The sequence below is a fragment of the Mucor velutinosus genome (assembly GCF_035048745.1).
Source record: "Mucor velutinosus strain NIH1002 chromosome Unknown tig00001564, whole genome shotgun sequence".
NCBI classification, from domain to species: Eukaryota; Fungi; Mucoromycota; class Mucoromycetes; order Mucorales; family Mucoraceae; genus Mucor; species Mucor velutinosus.
In genome coordinates, this window is record NW_027041906.1 from 2,860,617 (window position 1) to 2,886,099 (window position 25,483).

General features: G+C 41.9%; 9 protein-coding genes across 9 annotated transcripts; 7 read left to right on the forward strand and 2 right to left on the reverse strand.

Annotated features, from left to right (window-relative positions):
• Window positions 1–137: 137 nt before the first annotated feature.
• LYS1_2 (Saccharopine dehydrogenase) lies at window positions 138–1,640 on the reverse strand (the record flags this gene model as incomplete). Its single annotated transcript, XM_064830420.1, has 1 exon — window positions 138–1,640. One exon carries the CDS (start codon window positions 1,638–1,640, stop codon window positions 138–140), a length of 1,503 nt encoding a protein of 500 aa, XP_064682922.1.
• A 2,305-nt stretch (window positions 1,641–3,945) lies between these two features.
• On the forward strand, window positions 3,946–5,673 carry ATC70_011227 (uncharacterized protein; the record flags this gene model as incomplete). The annotated part of the gene is made up of 5 exons (XM_064830421.1): window positions 3,946–4,269; window positions 4,324–4,498; window positions 4,566–4,571; window positions 4,625–5,334; window positions 5,386–5,673. 5 exons carry the CDS (start codon window positions 3,946–3,948, stop codon window positions 5,671–5,673), a joined length of 1,503 nt encoding a protein of 500 aa, XP_064682923.1.
• A 269-nt stretch (window positions 5,674–5,942) lies between these two features.
• Window positions 5,943–6,350, forward strand: nob1 (20S-pre-rRNA D-site endonuclease nob1; the record flags this gene model as incomplete). The annotated part of the gene is made up of 3 exons (XM_064830422.1): window positions 5,943–6,083; window positions 6,138–6,268; window positions 6,332–6,350. The coding sequence occupies 3 exons, from the start codon at window positions 5,943–5,945 to the stop codon at window positions 6,348–6,350; spliced, it is 291 nt and encodes a 96-aa protein (XP_064682924.1).
• Window positions 6,351–6,593: 243 nt separating this feature from the next.
• Window positions 6,594–7,251, forward strand: ATC70_011229 (uncharacterized protein; the record flags this gene model as incomplete). Its single annotated transcript, XM_064830423.1, has 3 exons — window positions 6,594–6,802; window positions 6,853–7,033; window positions 7,087–7,251. 3 exons carry the CDS (start codon window positions 6,594–6,596, stop codon window positions 7,249–7,251), a joined length of 555 nt encoding a protein of 184 aa, XP_064682925.1.
• A 691-nt stretch (window positions 7,252–7,942) lies between these two features.
• On the forward strand, window positions 7,943–15,706 carry ATC70_011230 (uncharacterized protein; the record flags this gene model as incomplete). Its single annotated transcript, XM_064830424.1, has 9 exons — window positions 7,943–8,094; window positions 8,155–8,270; window positions 8,393–9,156; window positions 9,216–9,311; window positions 9,367–9,842; window positions 9,901–10,243; window positions 10,299–11,262; window positions 11,322–15,161; window positions 15,225–15,706. 9 exons carry the CDS (start codon window positions 7,943–7,945, stop codon window positions 15,704–15,706), a joined length of 7,233 nt encoding a protein of 2,410 aa, XP_064682926.1.
• A 280-nt stretch (window positions 15,707–15,986) lies between these two features.
• Window positions 15,987–18,152, forward strand: ATC70_011231 (uncharacterized protein; the record flags this gene model as incomplete). The annotated part of the gene is made up of 1 exon (XM_064830425.1): window positions 15,987–18,152. One exon carries the CDS (start codon window positions 15,987–15,989, stop codon window positions 18,150–18,152), a length of 2,166 nt encoding a protein of 721 aa, XP_064682927.1.
• A 233-nt stretch (window positions 18,153–18,385) lies between these two features.
• ATC70_011232 (uncharacterized protein) lies at window positions 18,386–19,325 on the reverse strand (the record flags this gene model as incomplete). Its single annotated transcript, XM_064830426.1, has 2 exons — window positions 18,386–18,817; window positions 18,879–19,325. 2 exons carry the CDS (start codon window positions 19,323–19,325, stop codon window positions 18,386–18,388), a joined length of 879 nt encoding a protein of 292 aa, XP_064682928.1.
• A 1,614-nt stretch (window positions 19,326–20,939) lies between these two features.
• ATC70_011233 (uncharacterized protein) lies at window positions 20,940–22,374 on the forward strand (the record flags this gene model as incomplete). Its single annotated transcript, XM_064830427.1, has 5 exons — window positions 20,940–21,000; window positions 21,060–21,193; window positions 21,251–21,686; window positions 21,742–22,065; window positions 22,124–22,374. The coding sequence occupies 5 exons, from the start codon at window positions 20,940–20,942 to the stop codon at window positions 22,372–22,374; spliced, it is 1,206 nt and encodes a 401-aa protein (XP_064682929.1).
• Window positions 22,375–22,473: 99 nt separating this feature from the next.
• On the forward strand, window positions 22,474–23,832 carry rga8_3 (Rho-GTPase-activating protein 8; the record flags this gene model as incomplete). Its single annotated transcript, XM_064830428.1, has 9 exons — window positions 22,474–22,604; window positions 22,670–22,796; window positions 22,859–22,932; window positions 22,988–23,040; window positions 23,106–23,203; window positions 23,262–23,341; window positions 23,400–23,608; window positions 23,677–23,708; window positions 23,761–23,832. The coding sequence occupies 9 exons, from the start codon at window positions 22,474–22,476 to the stop codon at window positions 23,830–23,832; spliced, it is 876 nt and encodes a 291-aa protein (XP_064682930.1).
• Window positions 23,833–25,483: the final 1,651 nt, after the last annotated feature.

Consider the following 25,483-nt stretch of genomic DNA (forward strand, 5'->3'; position numbering starts at 1 on the left):
CTTGAAGCACTAAGATGTCATATCCTAATGTTCGAAGATATCTAATAAATTGTTGTCTTTTTTTGGTGTTATCTGTTTTTTTTAGGCCACGGCAATTGAGGGTGGCTATTTTCACTGTATTTTGCTGATTAATCATATTAATGTTGGGGAGGTGAAGGAGGGCCTGTCAAGCCGAGTTGGTGTCCAGTCTCTACTTCATTAGATGCAGCTTGTTGTTTGGCAGAACTAACATCATCCGCGCCATTAAATTTACCGATCTTCTTCGCAGGGCGTTCAGGGCGCTCCTCTCGTTCATTAGCAGAATGGGTAGAAGAGTCGTACATGATAATATCATTGGAAGCCCCTTTCCCATCGACTTCTTTAACTTGGAGTTTTGGAAGATCATCCATTTGAACATCTCTATCAACTACCTGCTTTCTAGCACCTGTTTGACTATCAGCGTCACCTTGAGTGCTACCTTGCTGGGTAGCAGCAATTCGATTATCGGAATCACCTTGGGAACCACCAGATGCAACATCCTGGCCTTTTCCTTGGGCATTACCTTTGTTTCCAACTGGAGCACCACCAGGAGTTACTTTGGAGCCACCCTGAGTACCCTTTTTACCCTCTTTGGCCACCTGAGAGCCCTTTCGGGGTTTGGCAGGAGTGTTTTCCACCGCACGGACCTTGTTTGGGCTGTCATTGCGACTGCAGTTCTTCACCACATGTCCAGTTTCATTGCAATGATGGCAGCGGACCCACTTCTTGTAGTCAGGACAATCAGCCCGACAGTGTTCAGAGCTCTGACAATTACGACAGAAAGCCGGCATTTGATCCCATTGGAGTAAAACTTTTCTTTGATCCGAAGCTGTCAAATCCCAGACAATGACACGGCTGAGTTTCTCCAAATGGCGATGGCCAGGGCAAGATTTCCCAACGGGATGTAACTCTTGACATTCATAACCAGGGCTGGAAGGAACCGTTAGATTAAGTGTAGCATAACCTTCTCCTTGATAGATCCCATCAGTTCTCGAGATGCCGTGATCCAAGACATCCCCGAACGCAGAAAGTCGGGCAGCCATTTCCTCCTTCAACTGAAGGGCAGGCAAGAAAGGAAGATTCTCCAGGGTCAGTTTCACAATCGTAGCATCAGCATGGTACGAGGCAAACCCTTTCACAAAGGTGCCATCCTCTAGAGTGATACCTTCTTCAATGAGAGTCTTACGACCTTCGCTGTTGGGCAGCCACATGGTTTCCAAGAAGGCATGGTTGAGGTAGTGTCGAGGTTGTTTCCGGTATCCAAGAAATTCTTCATACATGTCTTCAGCATTAGAGGCTTCGTTGAATTGAAGAAGGGCCTTGTTCAAGAGATTGCGATCCTTGATAGGTGTCAGATCGATGAAGACGGAATCCTGTTCCACGCCTTTGAGGAATGGACGGATAACCGCCTGAGGAGGTGGCGAAGTATCCCCATTGATGGCCTGTTGCGAGGCCTCTGCTTCCGTTACAGGTCGTTTGACGATAGTGGGATTGAAAGAGACGATGGATTGTTGTTGTCTGTTGTTCCCTTTGCGGCGTGAGTTAACCACATGAGTCCACAACAGTGGAGCCGCAGTTTCAGCTTGCGAGGAACGTTGATGTACTTGACTAGTGTCTGACATGCGAAAAAGATGACAGAATAGATTAAAGAAGTCGAAAAAGACAAAATCTGTCCAATTTTGAACAGAAAATAATAAACTGAGTTTGAATCAATTCTGGTGGTGGCGGCTTGCTGCTGGCTGACCCAAATACCTTTCTGATGATGACAATGATGATGCCAATGATGATCGTGAGACTTTTATTATCTCTGTTTTGAAATAACTTTGGCGGGAGCCCGCAGGGAGACGTCTTCATCGAGCATAACGAGATTGATCGGCTTAATAGGATACCTGAGAAAAGAAATTTGGATCGATATAGAGTCAAAGTTGTCCTACAGACAAATTGTGAATATTTTTACAGCGTACATTGATTCCGAATCGCTGTTACCGACATACGTTTTGTGCCGAGATGTCATGTTGTTATTCAAAAATATGCGGAATCTGGCAACATTTGGTTTTTATAGCCTTTAGTATCTCTTAAGATCATCAAATTCACAACCGCTCGCGTTGAAGATATGATGCTACCAATGCTCTAGAATGTGTTGAAAGCTAAAAAAATGACGCCATGAAAACACTAAATTAAGCTTATTCTAGTGATACATAGCTGTTTGGCTGTAAGTGTATCCAGGAACTCGTTTGCTGTATGAGCTATCATCACAGTACTCGCAATTATACATTCACATTGAATAGTAGTATGATGGCTTCCGTAACTCGCAGTTTAGCAAAAGATCATGGATATGACACACTGGCTTACATGTCCGTAATACTCTGCACGCAGTGAAGTGCACCACTGAATGCTGCAAATATAGATCAGGCCAAGGAATACTGTTTGTTCAGATGCGACAAGCGATTACCCATTTGTGTTTCATAATCGTGCATGACAAGCTCGACATCATCACAATTCTTTGCCAAAAGCTAGATATATTTGGCATGGCGGATCAGCGATCGCTGCAAAGATTTGGCCAGGGTTTTGGTTTAAAAAAAGGCCATTATGAAGGCTTCTGTCTTCGATTTACATGTATTTGTAATAGTAAAGATTTTTCTCGGGTTACACCCATTTCTATTCCATGTAGGATACTATAATAAACGATCGATCTTTTATGATTGTCTAGAGGATCCTCAATTTCCTTTTGTTTGGCTTATCGAGATTTTGTAGAGAAGGCTATACTCTAAATGTTAAAAGCCTGGAACAGCCCTTTTATGGAGCTGTCAATTAAGGTTATATTGCGCTGTAAAAAAGTAGAGATGTAAACCCTACGCTTATTAATATTTGCCGAGATTACCGTAGTAGGTAGGTGGATCTGTTGAGACGGTTTCATATTGTATAGATGTATATGTTTTCTCTCTTTTTTCTTACTACCGTCAAGAGTATCGACCCTCAATTGTGCAGTGCCAAAGAGCCTTTCGTTTGATACAAATCAAGTAAAATATTAAAAATATATTTGTGCTACACCCCCAAAGCAACACCCATTTGAAATGACGTTAAATGGTCGCACCAATTGGCAGACGACCATACTCCTAAATAGAATGTGTGTCCATTTCTCCTTTCGAGATATGCCCTAGTAATAGCCTAGGCTGTCTGCTTCTAAGCCTATTTCAAAAAAAAATTCACTGGATGAGCAATGTGTGTTGTAGCGAATACTGGGTTAATTTTTCAATGATGCACATGATGGTAGCAAGAAATAGGTTCTTGAACCATCATATCGAGATGAAATCTAGATTCTTTGTTTTAAAGACTGGATGTAACCATTGATACGCTGTACTACGTTCTCATGTTTTTACATCAGTCAGTTGCAAGTAAACAGCACAAGACGCGAGCTTGTGTAATGTTCTCTTTTTCCATCAACAAGACCATTCAAACAATTGAGTGGAAAGGTGATTGGGTTGCATCTGGTGGATTTTGTATCCATGGGATTACATATGCAGAACAACCTGGCCATTTTCATGTTGGTGATGCTATCAACATGGTGCGTCAGTCTTTACAATAAAGGTAAGCGAAATCAGATAGGGGTCATGCTCCTTATTCCAGATCAATGGGATTGATCCAGAATAAAACGCAAATCAATTTGTGCGAAAAGCGAATATGCTTGGATGAAAAAGCTTAAATCAGTCAGACGAACGAATACTTAACTTCTTGCCGTTGACAGCCTTGTGCGTTCCCTGCAAAGAAGCTTACTCTTGGCACATAATCACAGACATTGGGTGCTTTTCTCGGGCATCTTTCAGTAGTGACTAGTAATTAGTGATGAAGTAGGGTAATGTGTGAGTACAATCATCGGCAAAACAAAACATTCGAGAAAAAAAAAACTTCTTGGCTATTACCTGAACCATGAATTCCAAAAACAACGAGTCGACCAAGCTTGAAATTCGGCAAAGAAGCGCAGGAAACACCCCAGAAGATATCGTCATCCATGAATCAAGCGACAAGGATGAACAACTCGATTTAGACCGAGAAAAAAAGTTGCTCAAGAAACTAGATTGGCGTATTGTTCCCTGGGTGTTTTGTTTGTATTTCTTGTCTGTGGAAGATCGATCCAATGTTGGTTATGCCATGACGATGAATAAAGATCAAGGACACACATTGATGGATACAGCCGGACTAACAGCTCAACAAAACAACATTGGCCTTGGTCTATTCTACGTTGCATACATTGTAAGGTTTTACATACATGTAGAATCCTGCATCTAACCTCACTCTGAATGATAGGTGTTTGAAGTGCCTTCTAATCTGATGATGGCTCACGTCAATCCTGCATTATGGATTGCTCGCATCATGGTCACTTGGAGTATTGTTACAGGTTGCATGGCTGCCATCTCCAAACCATGGCATTTCTATCTGCTGCGTTTCTTGTTGGGAGTGTTTGAAGCTGGGTTTTGGCCAGGTAACATTGCTAATTCATGCAAAATGGATCACCCTTCAACTAACGCTGATTCTTATTGTGCATTTAGGCATCAGTAAGTTAAACATGAGCACAACAGCTGCCAGTGAATTCACACTTTGGGTTTAGCTTTTTACAACACCCTTTGGTACAAACCTCAAGAGATCTCTACCAGAATCGGTGTCACTTACCTTGCTGGCCCTGCATCGGGTGCTGTAGGAGGCCTTATATCAGCAGGCATACAACTGATTGACACCAAGGGAGGTTTGTATGGTTGGCAATGGCTGTTTTTGATATCAGGCGTTGTGTCCGCTCTATTTGGGCTCGCTACCATATTCTACTTGCCATCAACACCCGAGAAATCAACCCGCTTTCTGAATGAAGACGAACGAGCACGCGTCAAGAGAAGATTGGAATCATCAACACAGCAGGCCAAGACGGTCGAAACTGTAGAAGAGCGCAACATGAAGCGAAATTTGAAGCAAGTCTTTGGAGAGCTCAGGGATTTCAAGGTGTGGTTATTCTGCGTTTTGTATTTTACACCTGTCATGGCTGCTACATCTCTGGGCTACTTTCTACCCAAGATTGTTCAACAGATTGGCACATTCAACTCAATTCAAGTGAGTTTAATGAGTATTCCGCCCTTTGTGTTTGGTATGATCATGGTCTATGTGGTGACGAGATTGAGTGATCATTACCACAGTCGCAGCTGGTTCATCATTGGAGCATCGTGTGTGTCATTCATTGGATTCTGTATCTTGAGTTTTGCTAGACCCATTGGAGCTCGTTATTTTGGATTGATGGTAGTTGCAGGAGGCACATATCCTACCGTGCCATTGGTAAGCGCTTGAGTGGTCTGTTCATTGATCTCATACTGATATAGCGTTTAGAGTATGGCATGGACAGCTAATTCAAAGGAGGATCCCGTTGCCGTGGCATCTGCAACAGGTATTGTGTCTTCTATAGCTAATTTCGGTGCCCTGATTTGTACATTTGCATTGTACTCTGGTTGGCCATCAGATGCACCAAGGTACATTGGATCCAATATGATCAATGGTGCCGCCATGCTGCTTGCTGCTGTCAGCGCCTTTATTCTAAGAATCCATCTGTCCAAGCTGAACAAGCAGATTGATAGAGAGGGCGGCATTGGCGAACGTACCTATAGATATATCTTGTAAAATCTAATTTATTCCCCCGCAGAACTGTAATAAAGTGTATCATGTTTAATTTTCACACGTTGCTCTGCTTTCTCTTTACTCATTTTATCTTGTTTGCAATATGTTCAACTTGGCTCGAAAGATCTATTCGAATAACTCCAGATGTTTCTCATCGAGTGCCCTTATTCAAAGTAAGTTTAAATTTGTTCCCATCCTGGGGGGTTTTTTTCTCTTGCTAACAGATTTCAAAAAAAAAAAAAAAAAAAAAAATGGCAGACAAGCATCATTTCATGGTCGTGCTTCATGATTACACTGATTCTGAAGCATTAAATCGTCGCTTGAGCGTTCGCGATCAACATTTACAAGGTGCTTTGAAGGCTGAAAGTGAAGGAAATCTGCTCGTTGGCGGTGCCATCTTGGACAATCATGAGGTAAGCATGGCAGATTGTTCAGTAAAAACATTAGCTAATTGAAATGGCTATCAGTCAAGTAAAATGAAGGGAAGCGTTCTGTTATTAGCCGCCAAATCAGTTGAAGAAATTGACGAAATGATTATTCAAGATCCTTATTACAAGGCAAAGGTTTGGGAGAAATGGGAGGTATACCCTATCAAATGGTAAGTAATGAGACATCTTTTGTTTGCAAATACGAATTGAAATTAATCCATTTGATCTTATAGCGCTATTGGGCCAAAATAGGATCATCTCATAGTATGATGTCAATAGCTGTTTGACACGATGGAAAATAGAAGTGTACCTTGTTTCATAACTGTCAAATAAAGATTCTGGTTCCTTGATCATCCAGAGCATTTCATTTCACACAGTGTGACGTTTGGTACTGCCTTCTGTGGTGGAGATGAGCCTGCCTGCAGTGCTCAACATTTTTCATACATCTGCCTAGTCGCGCTATGAGATTTTCTCATTAACAATTTCTAGAATACCATGGATAGCACAAATAATACTACAAAGAATACCGCTGATAAGCAACCCGCATCATTAAAACAAATTCTGGAGCGATCCAAACTCACAAACAGCAAGATCCTTCCACAAGAATTACCATCCATCGAGAGAGGCTTGAACCAAATTGATTCTCAAACACAGAAGCTCTCTGCAAAGACTGCAACGAGCGATGAAAAGACTGATATAAGAGCGTATGTTACAGATCCATCAAAGCATTGCAGTGCTAACAAGATGTTATTAGACATTATTTCTTGGCACAAGGTGGAGTCAATACTCAAGTATTGATTAAGGAATTGGGCACAATTCATTTGGGCGGTTTAGAGGAGCATCGACAGCCTATTCAAGATACAGATGTGGAAGGCTATTTACAACAGCAAAATACAGAGACTGTAATGCAAATTGTGCAAGACGGTAGACAAGAGGTAGAGATCAGAGGCCCCATGCATACAGCATTGGATTTTGACATTCTGTGTAGGTCGTATCCAACATGAATGCTACATTCGAAGAGGACGTTGACAGTTTCTGGGCTGATTTTACAAATAACACCGTTAAAGTAAATCCTACCCAAGGATCTTCATTCAAACTATCAAAGGCAAAATTTGACCAATCTCGAGTGGTCAGTGCTGGAATCATCCATTGAAAGGAGGCAAGGAAAAAAAGAAATTTTGTTCTATGGCATTCTTTCGTCACATCTCTGTAATTGCCATTCCTAACTAAATAAAGATGCTTATATGGAGTTTCAATGGATTCGAAAGAGAGGAGAGGAGATGGCTACATGTTGTGGTTGTGTACCGCAAATAGCAGAATGCAATTTTCATCATCAAATGAAAAGTTCAACCGAAATTAGGGGCTAAAATAAAAGGAAATGTATACCAAGCCTTTGGATATATTATTGTCAATACTTGCAGTGATTTATCACCTTTTTTTCTAACCTGACCTCACTCCTAGATACTGCTAGTTGTTAGATATTCATATTTCGATGATAAAAAATAGGAAATGACTACGGAGACACAAGCATCTCCCATTGTGTGTGTGGTTGTGCGGGGCAAATAGAAGAAAAAAAAAAAAGAGGGGGGGGGGAACACTATATGAATTATCAACTACGAACGAAATGGGCCAAAAGAAATCTTTCATTTGTTCCACAGAACCTTGTCTATTTTTTTTTTCTGAACAACGGCTCGAAAGTTATTATTTCCAGGAAGATTTTCTATAACCCAAATTTCCCCTTTTCCTCTACTTTCTCTCACTTTTTTTTTAGTATTTTTTAGCATTTTTTTTTCCTCTGTACATCTACTACTCCATTTAATTCTACAACAACATTTGATATAATCATGTCCAACTCAGGGTCAACAGGGTCATATACCGACTCAACTGGGTTCAGTCTTCTCGGGGATGCTTTGCAGATTCCAAACTATCATTTCAGAGCAGCTCCAGTACCTAGCCTAGCTCATGGCGAAAATGTAGACATAGTATTTGGTTACAGGTATGATAATCTCGGCTGCTTCTGATATACCATTCTTATTGACTTGCTGCCTACGTGTAGAATCTCCAATAAGAAACCTGTCGTAGCAAAAGTATCGCCAAACTCATTACGATTAGAAAGAGAATACTACATTATGAAGAGACTATATCAATTGAGTGATGGATCATCTTTTTTAGGTAATTATCCATAGATTTCAAACAAACGGCGGACCCTCAACTTGACATTTGGTTGCCCCTCGCTCCTTTGATTGATAACTCATTCTCACCTCATCTTTCTTTCTTTTTTTTTTTTGATCTAGTTCGACCGTTGGAATACATTCATTTACCAAGCGGACTCACCATTGTCATTTACGCAGACGAGGGACAAAACTATCTTGAATTCAGTCGACGACAATCTGACGAATCCAACTCGAAATACACAGCCAGTTCTGAAAAGAGCTCCTCATCCGTCAATGGCAGCGATACCACCCTTAATAATTATGACGACAAAAAACGATATAGACAATCACAACTCGAATCTGTGGACAGTTTCTGCTACCAGCCATTGCCTTCTGCGGGATTACCGAGCAACGGACCGACCTATGATCTCGGTACATTCCTTCGATTTGCCATCAAATGCACAGACTGTTTGGAATTTATACATCGCAACAATGTTGTTCACGGAGAAGTTCGATTGTCTGCCTTTCAATGGACTGGAGAAGATGCGTCTCGAGTGAAAATGTGGAATTTTGGCTCTGGTACAAAATCATTGGAAACCTACTTGACGAGTGAGGGATGGAGAAAGACAGCCACCAACAAGGATTCAATGGACATGTTGAAGAATCTCTTAGTCTACATGAGTCCAGAACAAACTGGGCGTACAACCTACGTGCCTGATCACCGATCTGATATTTATTCATTGGGTATCGTATTCTTTGTGCTGTTGACAGGCAGAAATCCATTTGACGGCGGACCATTGGAGATCTTGAACGGCATTTTGAGTCGAAAAGTACCTTTGATTCATGAAATTCAGTTGGAAGTGCCTGAAGTGATAGCACGCATTGTTGAGAAGATGACAAACAAGGTAGACTCGTGGATTTTTGTTTGGGATAGCGTCATGATACTAAACTTTTAAATGATCAGTCTCCTGACGATAGATATAGTAGTGCATATGGTATTCGCGCTGATCTGAAAGAATGCTTAAAACGCTTAAAGTACGCCTCTGAATCCTGTGTTGAAGTAAGTATGATTCAACATGTTGTCATCGTTATACACGCTCTAAACACAACACTAGGTGGTCGAATCTTTTCCACTTGCAGAAAGAGATGTTGCCTCTGTCTTCACCTTACCTAAAACTATCTATGGCCGTCAAGGGATCATTAGTGAAATGACCTATATCATACAACGTGTTGCTGGTGTATATAAATCAATTAGAAATCGTCGTGACAAGTCCTATTCCACAGGTTCTACTATGCCCACGATTACCAGTGGAGGTGATTTTCATGCAAGCAACGCAAGTGTGAGTGATGGCTTGAGCGACAGGCTCTCAACCAATGAAGGCAGTGCCTTGGGTGGCACAGTGGGTGCTGGTCCAAAGTCAAACGCTTCGCCAAGCTATTGCAGTGGATTTGATGGAAGCGATATGTCTAGTAATAATGGAAGACCCCATTCCAGCAAACAAGGTGTTGAAATTGTGTCCATTGCTGGTCCTGGCGGTGTTGGTAAATCCACTGTATTCAATGCTGTACAAAACGTAGCAAGACAACATGGGTAAGTTTGGTTGAGGCTTACCATTGATATGCATTGTACTGATTATGTGATCTCTTAGCTATGTAGCCACCTCTAAATTCGACTCAAGACACAAGGTTCCTTACAGCTGTATTCTGAAATCATTATCCCAAATCTTGCAACAAATCCTGTCTGAATCAGAAGACGATATCCATGTGTTCTACAACCATCTCAAATCACATTTAGGCTCGCAATTTTGCAAAATCGAATTATTGGCTGATTTGGTGCCTGAATTGAAGCCATTATTGGATCCCGTTGATAGCGAAGACTCGGAAGAACCTATAGATCAAATTCACTTGGATAATGTCGAGACTCGCATCCGATTCCACAATCTGTTTGTTGAAGTGTTTCGTGCGCTAGCTCAATGGCGTATGGTGACCTTGGTAAGACTTACCCTATACATTCAATAAGCTGTGAACTTACACAAGGACTGCATAGTTTTTGGATGATTTACACCTGGCAGATGAACCTTCATTAGAGTTGATTGAAAGCATGATTGGATCTCGTCTTAAGATTTTGATTTTCATGGCTTATCGAGATCAAGAAGCCACCGATATATTGGACAAACTACTGATCAACGACTACGCCACCGTTCATCATCTTCGCATTGACGCCCTCGATTTTGATTCTGTGGTAGATTATATCAGCGATGCACTTCATCGCCCCTTGGACTTAGACCGAGACTCCATCCTACCCTTAGCCGATATTGTCTACAAAAAGACACGAGGAAACGCTTTTTACACTTCACAGCTGCTGGCCACGCTTGAAAAGAAGAGGCTCATCTTTTTCAATTGGGAAGAAAACGAATGGGACTACAATCTAGCCGATATCCAACAGGCCATCATGACACGGGATGGTGCAGATCGTGATGCTGAACTCGACATTAGCTTCTTGGTGAATCGACTCAAAGAGCTGCCTTTGGACGGTCAACGTCTCTTGAAATGGGCCTCTTTTGTAGGTGACACTTTTTCGTGGAATACTGTGAAATACTTGATGCTTCATTCAGATCCTGAATCTGAGTTCTCTGACAATGATGCTGCTTCATCCGATACAACCTCACATGCTGGAGACGATGATGCTGCCTCTACAAGCTCTTCTGGGCGTCATCATATGAACGGTTCTTTGCACCCGCTCATCAGGTTTTCTCACAGCACAAGCGGATCCAGCAGCAGTGTCGCTTCTACGAACGCCAAAGACGTATCTCGTGCGCTGCGATCTCACCACAAGCCTAGGGACCCTATTAATGGTCTGCAAGCTGCTCTACAAGAAGGCTACATCATGCCGTTGGAAAGTGACGAGTTCAAATGGTCGCATGATAGATACTCTCAAGCTGCCATGGAACTGGCTAACCCCAAGAGTCGCGAGAAGATTCACTTTAAAATTGCTAAATATCTGTTGCACGGTAAGCATCCACACATGATATACATTTGAGTAACCCTACTAAACTTGCAATGACAATAGACGAGAGTGCTGATAGCTTTCTTATTGCCGACCACTTGCTCAAGTGTCTCAACTTGGTGTGCGAGCTGGATCACAAGTCTTGCTACAGAGACATCTTGTATGAAGCTGGTAACAAGGCACGTGCTTCTGGTGCTCACAAGATGGCATTTGGCTATTACAAGGCTGCCATTGCATTGCTAGGCGACCGTGCTTGGGAAGGAGATGACTATGCTCGTACGCACTACTTGTATACCAACGCCGTGTCATTGAGTTGGATTGTCGGTGAATATGACACGACAGAAGCGTATTTGGACGCCATATTTAGCCATACGTCTGATCCGATGGACCGTGTTACAGCCTACCGCATTCAACACAAGTACTTCTTTTCGCGTCAAATGCATGAAGAGGGTGCTCAAGCTTTGCGCAACTGTCTTGCAGAACTGCAGCTGGACGATTTCAACTTTTTCAACACGCGTGAGGAGCTCCATAACGTCTATACCAAGGTCATTAGCATGATCCGTGAAATGGGCGTAGATGAGATGTGTAAAATGGGTCCTTGTGATGATCCCAAACTCAAGGCAGTTATGGTGATTATCGAGGAAATGTGCACTGCTGCTTACTGGCTTGGAAACCAAACTGAAATGTTCTACTTGGCTGCTAAGTTGGTCTACCTTTCTCTGATAGACGGTATGACATCTACCACGGGTATTGCGCTGACCTTCTTGGGTCTCTGCTGTGTCGAGTACTACCAAGAGTTCTCTTTTGGCGAGGAAATTGGTGCTGCTGGCTGTGTGTTGGCTGAAAAGTATGGCAGCAACAATGAAAAGGGTCGTGCCATTTGTCTGTACAGCATCTTTCTCAACATGTGGAAGCACCATCATCGTGAGGCCATCCCTTGGTTCAATCAAAGTCTGAGGTACTCCATGTCGGCTGGTGATCGCATCTACGCTTCCTTTTCCCATTTGCATATAGCAGATACCATGTTCTACACGGGCTCTTGCTTATCAAATACCTTGGCGGAAGCAGAAAGCTGCTACGATGATATCCATGCCTGGTCCTCTTCTGCTGATACCAACATTTTGATTATGTCTATCATTCGTGTCATCAAGGCGCTTCAGGGCCACACATTCAACAGCTCTGCCGAAGAGATCTTTGACGGCGATGACGGCTTCAATGACAGGCACTTTATTGCTGAAAGTTGCAAGCAGAGTGCCAACATCAACGTCCCCTTGAATTGGTATGACTCCTTCCGTATGCTCCCTCTGGTGCTGTATGGCCACTACGATTATGCTATTGCTGTTGGCTACATGTGTCACCGTGGCGCGCACAATCATCCCTGCCATCGTCATACCCGCATGTTTGTCTATCTGCAATCGCTTGCCATCTTGGAGAAGATCCGCACTGAACGCGACACCATGACTCAAGAAGAAGTCGACGTGTATTTCGAGCAAGTCCAGACAAATCAAGCCATGCTGAAACCGTGGACCGAGCATTCTCGCATCAACTATCTCATGTGGTATACTTTGGTGGAAGCAGAGATTACTGCTACAATGACGAGTGACGTTGGTAAGGCTCTCCAGCTCTACGAGAATGCCATCGATCAAAGTCGTGAAGGTGGCTGGTACCTGGAACTCTGTATCTGTCATGAATACGCTGGTGGCTTCTATTATCGCACTGGTTTCAAGAATGCTGCGTATGGTATGCTCAAGAAGTCTGTCAATCTCTATCTCAACCACGGCTCTTATGGCAAAGCTCAGCATTTGAATTCCAAGTATAGCAATCTGTTGGCTGAATACGAAGACGACCGTGTAGAGTCGCATGAAGCGGGTGTGCAAACGGATCCCTTCCCTTTCTTGGGCCCTCAAGGCACTTGGAGCACTTCTTCCGTGGGCCCCATCAACTCAATGAACGAGCCCTTCATTTCAGAGACAATCCCTCCTGTCACAACTGAACAAACCCTGCTGACACTGGACATTCTTGACATGGCCTCCATTCTCAAGAGTTCGCAAGTCATCTCGTCTGAAGTCAAGTTTGACAGCCTACTCAAGTCAATGATGTCCATCATTTTGGAGAATTCGGGTGCTGATTGCGGTGCCATCATTGTCAAGGAAGAAAAGTATGGCATGTGTGCTTATGGAAGCCAACAGGACGGATCCATGACATTTGACCCTCCTCGACCCTTGGCGGAACACGACGAATTGGTGTCCAGTCGCATCATTCACCACACCATCAATACGAGCGAGAGCATCTTTATTCACAATGTAGAGCAAGACTCTCGATTTGCCGTGGGCCCCTGGTACGAACGTGTTGGCGGGAAATCAGTTATTTGTATGCCCATCATCCACAAGACTGCACTGGCTGGATGTGTGTTCCTGGAAGGCTCCAGTGGCATCTTTACACAACGCCATATTACTGTGCTCAGCTTACTGTGTCAGCAAATGGGTATCTCCATCACCAATGCATTCCTGTTCAAGTCAGTACAGCGTGTCACTATGGCCAACATGCGCATGATTGAGATGCAAAAGAAGGCGCTGGAAGATGCACGCAAGAGCAAAGAAGCAGCTGTACGCGCCACTCGTCTCAGAGAGATCTTTTTGGCCAACATGAGTCATGAAATCCGCACCCCCTTCTCTGGCTTTTACGGTATGATCTCCCTGTTGGCAGAAACTGAACTGGATCCTGAACAGCGTGATTTGGTCAAGACGGCCAAGGAGTCTTGTGAGATTCTGCTGCAGATTATTGACGACCTGCTAAACTTCTCCAAGCTGCAAGCTGGCAAGGTGACACTGGATTTAGCGCCCGTTGTAGTGGAGGATCTGATTGCTGATGTGGTGGAAATGCTGATTGCTATGGCCATTCAAAAGAGCATCAATATCGCTTACATGGTTGCCGAGAATGTGCCCCCTGTTGTGATGGCTGATGGAAACAGGCTGCGTCAAGTGCTGATCAATCTGCTGGGCAATGCTATCAAATTTACACACGAGGGCGAGATCCGTATTCAATGCTCGCTGGATACCACACATCAGCCCAACGGCAAAGAAGCAGGTGATCAAGTGGCGCTCTTGTTTGAAGTCATTGACACGGGTATTGGCATCAGCGACGAGCAGAGAAAGGTGCTGTTTGAACCCTTTTCTCAAGTGGACGGCAGTACGACTCGAAAGTACGGCGGCACAGGTCTCGGTCTCTCTATTTGTTTGCAGCTGGTTGAACTCATGTCTGGCTCCATTAATGTCTCAAGTGTGCCTGGAAAGGGGTCTGATTTCTACTTTAGTGTCAGAGTATCCAAGCTTCGTGCACAGCCCACAAAAAGCATTCAGCATGATGGCTACTACGACGAACGCACGGCGCTTGCACGTTGTCTGTCCTCGCTCAAGGTATTGGCTATCTCCAAGTATGTTGCCACTACAGACATGATTCGTTTCCTCTTGCCTGGCATGCATGTGGACGGTGTACAGCAGATTTATGAGTTCAAGAAACTGCTGGCCAAGACCAAGTACGATGTGATTATCGTAGGCCTGTTCATGAACCCAGACCATCACTCATTCTCCTCAGCCTGGCTGGAAGAGGCTAGCAAGGTCAACAAGGACTGCTTGATCATCATCATGAACTACCCTGCTGGCGGCATCGTCAACAAGTCTGGCTCTGGACTGATTGAGCACATCTCAAACCAGAAGCTGTCCTGCAAGGCCATTCGCATGGCTGTGCCCTTGAGACGTGTCAAACTGCTGCGTACCATTGGTGAGGTGCTCAACAAGAAGATGCCCAGTCCAATGGCCAACAATGTAAAGTCAAATAACGTCAAACTGATCACAGATGAAGAACGAAGCTTATTTAGCACAATGCACATCTTGATTGCTGAAGGTAAGAGAGAGAGAGACAGAGAGATGATAGCAAGTTTATTAATCACAATTATGTCATTTATAGACAATCCTGTTGCACAGAAATTGCTGCTCAAACAACTTACCCGACTTGGGTTCCAAGTGGAGTGTGCCAACAACGGTCTGGAAGCAGTGAATAACTGGAACAATCAGCCAGACGGATATTTTGTCATGGCATTCTTTGATCATCACATGCCCAAGTGCGACGGTGTAGCTGCCACCAAGCGCATCAGAGAAATTGAAAAGGAAGAAGAGCGAACAAACAAACTTCCAATTGTTGCTTTAACAGCAGATGTGCAGGAGAGTGCCAAACAAATATGCTTGAATGCAGGCATGGATGGCTACCTTACAAAACCGCTGAATCAAAAAGTACTGGCAGAAGCATTGAGAAAGTACTGTCACCCTCATACAACCACATCACCAGCATCATCATCAACCTCTTCTTCTTCTTCTTCACCGCAACCATCTCCACCAGCACCTCCACAGATTAATATTGTCACAGAGGCATTGGCTATTACAGAGACCTAACATTATTTACACTTTACTTATAGCATTTATTTCAAACAAAATAAAACCCTTTAATTTGAACAAACAACAACAATCAACCAATGATTCCCGAACCAAAATGAGGAGTAACCACAAATGTATCATCCATATTAAGGGAAGTTTGCCATGAGCATCCCATGCGGTCACAAGCACGAGCTTCAATTATCATAAAGGTAGTTTTACGCCCTGCCTCTTTTTCTCTGTATCTTTTTTTTTTTTTTTTTTTTTTTTTTTCTTGCTAGTGTATGCAGTTGCATCATCCATGATCATATCCTTTCGATTCCTGTTTGCCTATGTGCTAGGTGGACTTACGCTGCTACCAATTACCGCCATCACACTGTACATCATTTACATTGTACATGACAAACTATTTATCTACAGCCAAAAGATATCAACCGAAAACAAGACACAGGACAAGAGCGAAAACGAGAGTAGTACGGGACATCTATATAAAGTGGGATGGCTGCGGGTGTCTCGGGATGAAGACCAATCACTACCCGATGCCTCAATCGGTGATATGGTCAAGAACTACATCTCTGGTAAAGCCAGCAAGAGAGAGAATGCCAATGTTTACTTCTCTGTCCTCAAATACAATACGCTTTACTTGTACGACTCTGAGAAACAATTGGATTGTAAAGGAGTTATCAATCTCTGCAACCACACTGTCCAAATGCACCCACCAGGACTCCAGGACTACGAACTGTATAGCAAGCCCCATTTAATCAAGCTACAACAAGCCGACGCCGATGCTGCCTACTACATCAACTGCCATAAATGCATCGATAAGGAAGACTGGTTCTTTGCCTTTTTGCGTGCATCCAAGTCCACATTGCCTAGAAACGAATTCAAGCATGACAATACTCGATTTGACCAGTCCGCCATGAATCACTTGATTACCATGGTGCATAGTGATGAGCATCATTTCCAGACACAGTGGCTGAATGCCATCCTGGGTAGAATCTTCTTTGGTGTGTATCGGACGCAGGACATCAAGGACGCCTTGTACAAGAAGGTGATTACAAAATTGGACAAAATTAATGCAAAGAGACCCCCCTTTCTGGGCGAAATTACGGTTCGATCTGTAGATCCAGGCCATTCATTACCCCGTTTTACGCAGCCCAAGCTGCTTGGCCTTAGTCCCACAGGTGAGCTCACAGCAGAGGCACACATGCAATATGATGGTGGTTTTCGCATTGAGATTGAGACGGTACTCAAATGGAAATACTCGGATTTGCTGAGGCCGCTCACTGTAGATCTTGTGTTGGGCATCACACTGAAAGAGATCCAAGGCAAACTACTGATCAAGATCAAGGAGCCTCCTACAAATCGGTTCTGGTATGCTTTTTATGAATGTCCAAAAATGGAATGGAAAGTGGAGCCTGTGGTCTGGGAGAAGCGAGTAGGCTATTCAGTGGTTGTCAAGGCGATTGAGACCAAGATACAAGAGTTTATCATGGAGACCATGGTGCTGCCTCACTTTGATGATATTACCTTCTTCCCAACAGATGGGGTGGGAGGCATTTTTGAGGTACCACCATCAACATCACAACAACCAACTGAAAAAACAACATCAGAAGAAAAAGACAAGGCCACCAAGACAATGGATGATACCTTGTCTACATCACCGCCATTACCTACACCACCCGCCAATATCAAGAAGGCTCGCAAAGATAGACACAAAGCGGATGAGGCATTACTGACGACAGCGAAATCACTACCCGTGCTGTTCTCCAATGTACCAGACCGAATGCCACCACCTTCTAAATTACGTAGCCATGCCGTAGTAGACAAAGACAGCGATCATATATCCAACGCGAGCGCACCTACGTTATTACAACAACCATTAGATACCCATCAAAACCACAATTCCCCCATATTGATACCTGCTGATAAACACCAACAGCCAACAATAACAACATCACCCTCATCACTCATGGGTCAGATTGCAATTCAACATCCAAACAACCATCATGATACAACAGCTCCTTCTTCCTATCTATCCACATCCCCAGCAGATGATTCTTCAGTCCTCAGTTCATCACCTTGCTCACTCGTCGAAGATCGTGCTATATCGCATGTATTATCTGAAGATACCAACCTCATTGTGACACCATCCACATCCTCTTCGCTCACATGTGATTCATTATCAAACATACAAATCACGTATTCACAAGACAGTACCAGCAGTGAACATAGTAGTAGTAATGATAGTCTTGCAGTGGATCATACCAATAACAGCAATGTGAAACTAAGGAAATCGAGCTCCTTGGCTCTCCTTCGACCGAAAACAGGAGCCTCCACTGCAGTCAACGTATCACCTGCTATGGCTCATAAGGTACAACAACAACAGTCCATTTCAACATCAACATCAGCATCTACTAGAAAGAAGGACACGGATTCCATCTCTGTCGCTGTTGTCTCTGTGTAGAATATTTCAATTCATCAACTTATGTATAGTCAATCCAATGTACAAAATAAAAACTCTTTATATATATTCTACACAATCTTCTTTTACATGCTATTTGAAAATGCATGTTTTTTCATGTGTTCAAATGAGATATTTATAGTTGAAGATCAGCCTTCAAACCAATGTGCTAAACTTTGAGAAGCATATTCATACATTATCAGCGATTCAAAGCGGCCATCATCTTTTATTACAAACTACCACTTGATCTTGTAGGGAAAGAACTCTTTAATCAATTCCGTGTAAAAAGGCTTCAGCTGGTTGACATCGGGTTCACTGTCTGCTTTTGAATAGAGATCATATTGATTGAAGACCTTTACCCATTTCATCATCTCCACATCGTGCTTATTCAGCAACCAAGAATATTGGCCTTCGGTATGGCAAGAGTAGAATGAATGGTGGCGAATAATATAAGCAGCCTCCAGAGGTAAATAATCCTTGACAACATGGTAAAAGTATTCATCATGGCCATAACTAAGATGCACATTCTCCAACCCACAATGAGGACTGTAGATGCCATACCGAGTCGAATACACTGGATGATGGTAGTCTGGATTCTCCTTGAGGTAGTGTGCATATACAATCTTGTCAGAGAATCCACATCCAACGGGAAATGTATCACCCACCACCTATACATTTGAATCAGATTCGACAGCCCAATAGACCACTCCCATAGGGATCATGACTTACCGTCCATTGCGGCTCACCCAAAAAAAACAGATACTTGCCCAAATCATGAATAAGAGCTGTTAAAATCATCCATCTTGGTTGATTATCTCTCCTAGCGGCTTCTGCTGATTGAAGAGCATGTGCGATTTGAGACAATTGTGTATCTGGATCCGATTCATCCACCAAAGTGTTCATCAGTTCAAGTGCTTCCCAAATACCCATTTCGCCATGATTCAAATCACCATAAAGCTTCTTTTTTTCCAACACATGAGCTAATGATTGCTTGGCATGGTTTTCCTTGTAAAATGCTGCCACCAGAGGCTGCTCTTGATCGGCAACCTCGTAATCACGGAAAGCAGATGTCTCTTTGTTTTCATTTTTGCTGCCATATTTTGTCTTGACAAATCCTTCCCAAGCTTCAGCTACCTTTATGGCCTCAGAAAGTTGATTGCTTTGTAGTAGTTTCATCTTGAAAGCGAGAAGAAGAAGTGAAGGAGAGGATCATCAACGTGTTCTAAATAATTATTTATATGCTGTGGTTGAGCGAAACAAAAGCTGAATAGATCAATTGATTTTTTTCTCACACTTACATCCATGCGCGCATGTATTTTGATGTTTATTATCTATTATTTCTTTGTTTATGGCTAAACAATATGAGCTTATTTTGGGAGTGGCTAACGTACCAACCAGGCTGCAGAACTGCCTTTCTAAAGAATTTCAGCCATCTATCGAAGATGTGATTCATGCTACGTATATAAAAGCTATAGAGCAATACATAACTAAATTTGACAGCTTTCAAACCTTCATATCTTGACATGTAGACCTTTCTGAGCCACTGGAGTGACACTAAATAATTGCTCTCGATTAGTACTTACTTCCTGACACCTTTGCTCAATTTTTTGGGTCAAAAAAAAAACATAGCCAAAAATCGACCAAAAAGCATGAGATACCTCATAGCTTTTGACGAAAATCAAACGATCGCGTTTTTCACCTTGAAAACGAAGACTTTTATTATGGTAGATATTAAATCAAAATGTTTCTCTCGATCCAAAGCAACCTATGAAACCACTGTTATGAGGCTTTCATATGCAAAATTTCGACATTTTAGCCAAAAACCATATTTCATATTTTCTGAAATTGCTCAATAGTTTTATTCAAGACACCTGTTACAATTAGCACCATTGGAAGCGCCTTGAAAAGTACTACAAGAATGCATAAGGAAGCATTTTTTTTTTGTAGGGGAGTCGAGCTCCAGGTTTTAATTAAAGTCCTTTAGATGTCGCATTAGGAAGCATGAGGATCATCACAATTTTTATAGTCGAATCTTGCAAAATAGTTGGATCGAGTCGAAAAAGGACACAATTTGGCCAATCTTAGACAGAAAAAATAAACGGCATTTGAATTAATTTGGCGTGCGTCGCTGCTGCTGGCTGACCCATATGTCTAGGAAAACTTGTCTTTTCAAGGAGCCTTTAGACACATAATAGCCACTTAAAAGTAGTCTATTTGTTTCTTTACCCAATGGCCTCTTTACTAAATAGCTTTCTTTATCCTATATTATCCAATACACAATGGATTTTGATCCAAATACTCATCTGAAATCAACTACTCCAACTTTCCTTTTTTGGAAAAAAAATGAAGGGATATGATTGGTTGTAATTGTATCAATATGCTCTCTGATTGGCTAGCTAGTACAAAGAGGGTAATTTGATTCGTTTTGCTATCCTTGGCAAGAGGGAATCTACCAGTTAATGAAGATAAACTAGTTCTAAAGCGTTTACATGGTTGATTCTATTCCATTGATTTCCTTGTGCTCCAAGATAGTTGATGTGAATAATTGCCTTGCTTGGAGCATTCACAGCTTCAACGCAAACTAGTCATAAGATGTCATGGTACAGTTGCATAGCAGACACAAAACTTCCCGAACGAGCACACTATATCAAAGCAGAGAGTGACTTGATGAAAGGGAAAAGGCCGTGTCGGAAACCAATATGCCATCGTCTGCTACAAATTCTAATTTCATTTTTCTGTTCTTGATATTCTGTTCGTTCATCTACCTTTAATTTTTTGTACACAACGACTATGACAAAAGAAGAAGCTGAAGGGAAGTCGCAAGAAGAAAAGAAATTGAGAAGACCCAAAGGTAGAATTGAATTGAGATGTGAATATCATGGTTCTCACATTTCATTCACTGATAATTAGATGGTGAATTTAGACAGCAGAGATTACCAGCTTGGCAACCCGTCTTAACACCAAGAACAGTGCTGCCTACACTATTTATAATTGGCATCATATTTTGCCCAGCAGGTGGTTTATTATGGTGGAATAGTAATAAAGTAATAGTTGAACTGATAGCAATACATGGCTTGCTCACATTTCTTTTCAATTGATAGGTTGACCAGATAATGATCAATTATTCATATTGTCAGCAATACACAAGTCCAGTCTACTTAGCGCCAAGCCTTTACGATTATCAAGTGTCCGATAAAAACTTCAATGCATCAGCCATGCAAGCGCCAGTATACTCATACAGAAACGAGAGCAGCTTCCTGGATCCAACATGGGGCAATCCCAACAATCTAAATATCCCTCGCTGCACAATTGATTTTACCATTCCCACTACCATGAAGGGTCCTGTTTTCTTGTATTACAGACTGACAGAATTCTATCAAAATCATAGACAATACATTAAGAATTTCGACGCTACTCAATTACAGGGTAACGTAGTTTCACCCAGCACCCTTAGAACAAATTGCGATCCTTTAGCTTTCAATGATGCTGGAAAAGCTATTTTTCCATGTGGATTGATCGCCAACTCAATGTTTAATGGTAAAAATTAATTTAGAAATGTCAAATTTCCTCATGTCTAATCATCTTGGTTCAGATACTGCGTCTGACTTGATTTCTGTCGATTCCCAAACACCTCAAACCTATGTATTGAGTCCACACAATATCGCATGGCCATCCGATCAACAAAAGTATGGTCCTACAAAGTACCAAACATCAGAGATTGCACCGCCACCAAATTGGGCTCTTCGTTATCCTAATGGGCAGTACACGGATGAATACCCTCCGCCAAATTTATCCACTCAAGAACGCTTTATGGTTTGGATGCACGTGGCTGCATTACCTGATTTTCGTAAAATTTGGGCAAGAAATGATACGCAAGATCTCCAAGCAGGTCGATGGAGAATATCGATAGATTCCAGTAAGTAGTTTATGAGATGCAAGTGGAGATACAGGTCGCTTTAACACGTCGTTTTTAGATTTTGATACGCTGCAATATGGTGGTCAAAAATGGCTCGTTTTAACAACGACTACTGCTATGGGAGGTCGCAATCCATATCTTGGCATTGCTTACATGGCTATTGGCGCTTTGTGTATTTTGCTGGGCCTCTTATTCACGATTAGACACTTGATTCGACCAAGAAAATTAGGTGATGAATCGTATCTCTCTTGGAATCAACCTGGAGGTGGATTACCAAGTAACAAGCGCAAACACCTTCACAGGGATTAACGTCACATTAGGGCGGGTGTGTTTGAGCAGTTGCTCTTGATGCTAGACCCGCTTTTTTTTTTTCGTTTAACGTATATATTTCTCTAATAAATCATCATCATGAAAAGCTCATTCAATTTAGCCTTGATCTTGTTTTCAGGCGCTGCTTTGGCTATCCAACCCTACTGTCAATCTGGCTTCAAGCCCATTGCAGATAAAGATTTACAGCTGGATTTATCTAAATTGAACAAGTACTATCACCATCATCATCATTACGTGTAATGATATATATGCTGACATTTATGGATCTATACAGTGTATTCACTATCTCTCATGACGAAAAAACGCCTCCTACTGTTACCACTACTGAAGTTCAAGTGAATTTATGTGATAGTCTCCCAGTGCCAGGTGAAAATACTCAAGATTTTTGTGGAAAGGATACGGTAAGTGATCATCTGCCTTTGCGAAAATAGGATAAGCTTTTCTTAACACGGAAGGAGAGTAGCTTATTTGTAGAAGAATCATTCATACCAGGGGCGAAACAAAGAGCGTTGATTATATCCAACCCATTGCCGAAAAGTAAGTTTCATGATGAGTGTGGGATTTGACATGATTTGATTTACAATCGATGCAGTAAGGATAATACCGAATTTAAGCCCATCAAACCTGAAGATGATGCTACAAAGAGTAAGGATGAGAATTTCAGATAGAGGATGGAGGATGAGGAATTGTTGACGCAAATTTTCTTATAGGCGGCTATCAATATATTTTGTCATTGAATGGTGGTACCTGGGCCAACAGACCTCAATCAGCTCAAGTCTTTTTAGAGTGCGATGAAAGTGAATCAAAGGTAATAGAACAAGACAGTGGGTTCGTTAGAAACGGAGATACTCATACATGGGCTGTAGGACAAGCCATCTAATCCTACTGTCGTTTCATACAATCATGACGTCCTGACGCTTCAATGGAAGACCGTGTTTGCCTGCGCGTATGTGTATACAATGTCTAAATAGGCGGATCAAAGTAGTCTAATCTCGAACTTATAGTACTAAAGCGGGCGAAAAGAAACCCGACGACGACAAAAAAACCAACCCCCCTCCTTCCAACCCCAACGATAACGAGAAGAAGGGTATGTCAGGCATTGGCATCTTTTTCACTATTGTATTTGTATTGGCTGCTGTTTATTTTGTTGGTGGTGCTTTCTACAATTTTAAAATGTACAATGCTAGAGGACTTGATCTTATTCCTCATCGTGGTAAGCATTATGGATGGATCATTGCATGGAGCTGTAATTATCTAATATGTACACTGCCCATATTACAGAATTTTGGTTTGATCTCCCTTATCTTATCAGAGTAGGTATATCCAAATACTAAGTTGTCCCTGTTACTCACTGCTTTTTGATAGGATCTCTTTGCTCATATTGTCGATTCCGTCATGTCACATCGTCGTGGCACTGGAGGATATGTGGCTGTTTAGATTGACTACAAAATTATTTATAAAATCTAATAAAGGCTTCGGCATTGAATAAGCTGAGCATTCCATCAAATCTATATATCATATATCATACGATCATATGGACCTGTGATTACATCCACCGTTGAAAACAACTGAATTCCTTAAAAGAGTGCAAAGCTCATGCAGAACTGACAGGAAAAACTCATTGTGGAGGTTGCTGTTGCCGCTCCTGTCAGTGGGTCCGCGATTACCTGTAGTGAAGTAGAAATGAATACCTCCATCATAAATTTTAATGGCACGAAGTGCATTCGCTTACTTCACCCTTTCAAAGAATGAATCGTTGATCCAATGTTGCTATATATATATATATATATATATAAAGCATGATTCGTTAGACCAAAAGCTTATAGTTGTAGTGTCAAATGCTTGAATGCGAACATTCAATTCTATGTACTACATCCTCACTTTCATCTGTTCTGAGGCATACTGATATTACACATAGTAAACGTTACTTCCGGCCCATAGTAACTTTGTAGAGAACTAAAATGCGCATCAAATGATACCAAGCTTGATAAATATGGTACAAGTTGTATTCAGGCAAGCCTGCTTCTCACATATTTTGAGGGATTTCAAAGAAACACATGCACTGCTAGGTCTGTACAAAGTTAACTGTAACACTACTTGCTGTGTAGACCTAAGAATTGTCTGTTGTTTGAGGTCTTACTCCAATATGTAGCATCAGTTCTCAAAGATCCACAACGCCCAATAGTCAACTCATGCTATATTGTCGAAAACAGTCGCTCAAGGCTAACATTTGCTACAATGGCGCAAATAAAACCTTTTTTATGCACTGCTTTTAATGATATCATACTCCAAGCTTATTTCATTAACTTGAGCACCACACAGGCGATTCCGTGGTGCTACTAAAAAAAACGTGTTTTTGCCACTGTAAACTCCAATTTGGGGGTTGCAAACCCCATATGTCAAGTATCTATTGATAACTTGTAACTAGCAAGTTAATATGGCCCTTTTCGTACGCTCCAATTTTTAAAATGCTCAGTCAAATGCATACATGTGTCGTGTGCACATGCCAAGGCTAAACGGAGATTCAATTTCTATTGTTCTGAATGATGATCCATGGGGTTCCGAAATCTATCGACCTTAAGATTACGCGTTTCTTGATAGTAAACACCCCTTCAAGCCTATATGAAACTTGTAAAGAATTCAAAGGAAAATACAATGGTATTTATATCAAGTCTCTGGTGTAAATTGTTCACCTGGTATTTGGTACGATTGTTTTTTGCAATTTTTTGACTGTTTTCTAAAGTTTAGTCGGCTTCTGTTATCAAAACATTTTGTTAAGCATTACTAAACATTATAGAACCAAAAATTTCCTATCGAATGAGCTATTGCTTGAAGCTCTGGCATGACTCTATCATAAAATATCGACAATAATGTCCTGACCAAAAAAAGGTCACCCAGTTTTTTTGCTTGCTATCACAGGCAGATTTTGAAGGAAAATCCATGATTTTGCATGATACCCTTTTTTGACCATATCTCGACAAATACTCCCTGGATTTACACAAAACAAAGACCATTCGATAGCTCCACGTTATATCTATTATAATATGAGGGTTTAAAGTACCAGATGTACGTTCCCTTGATAAATTTG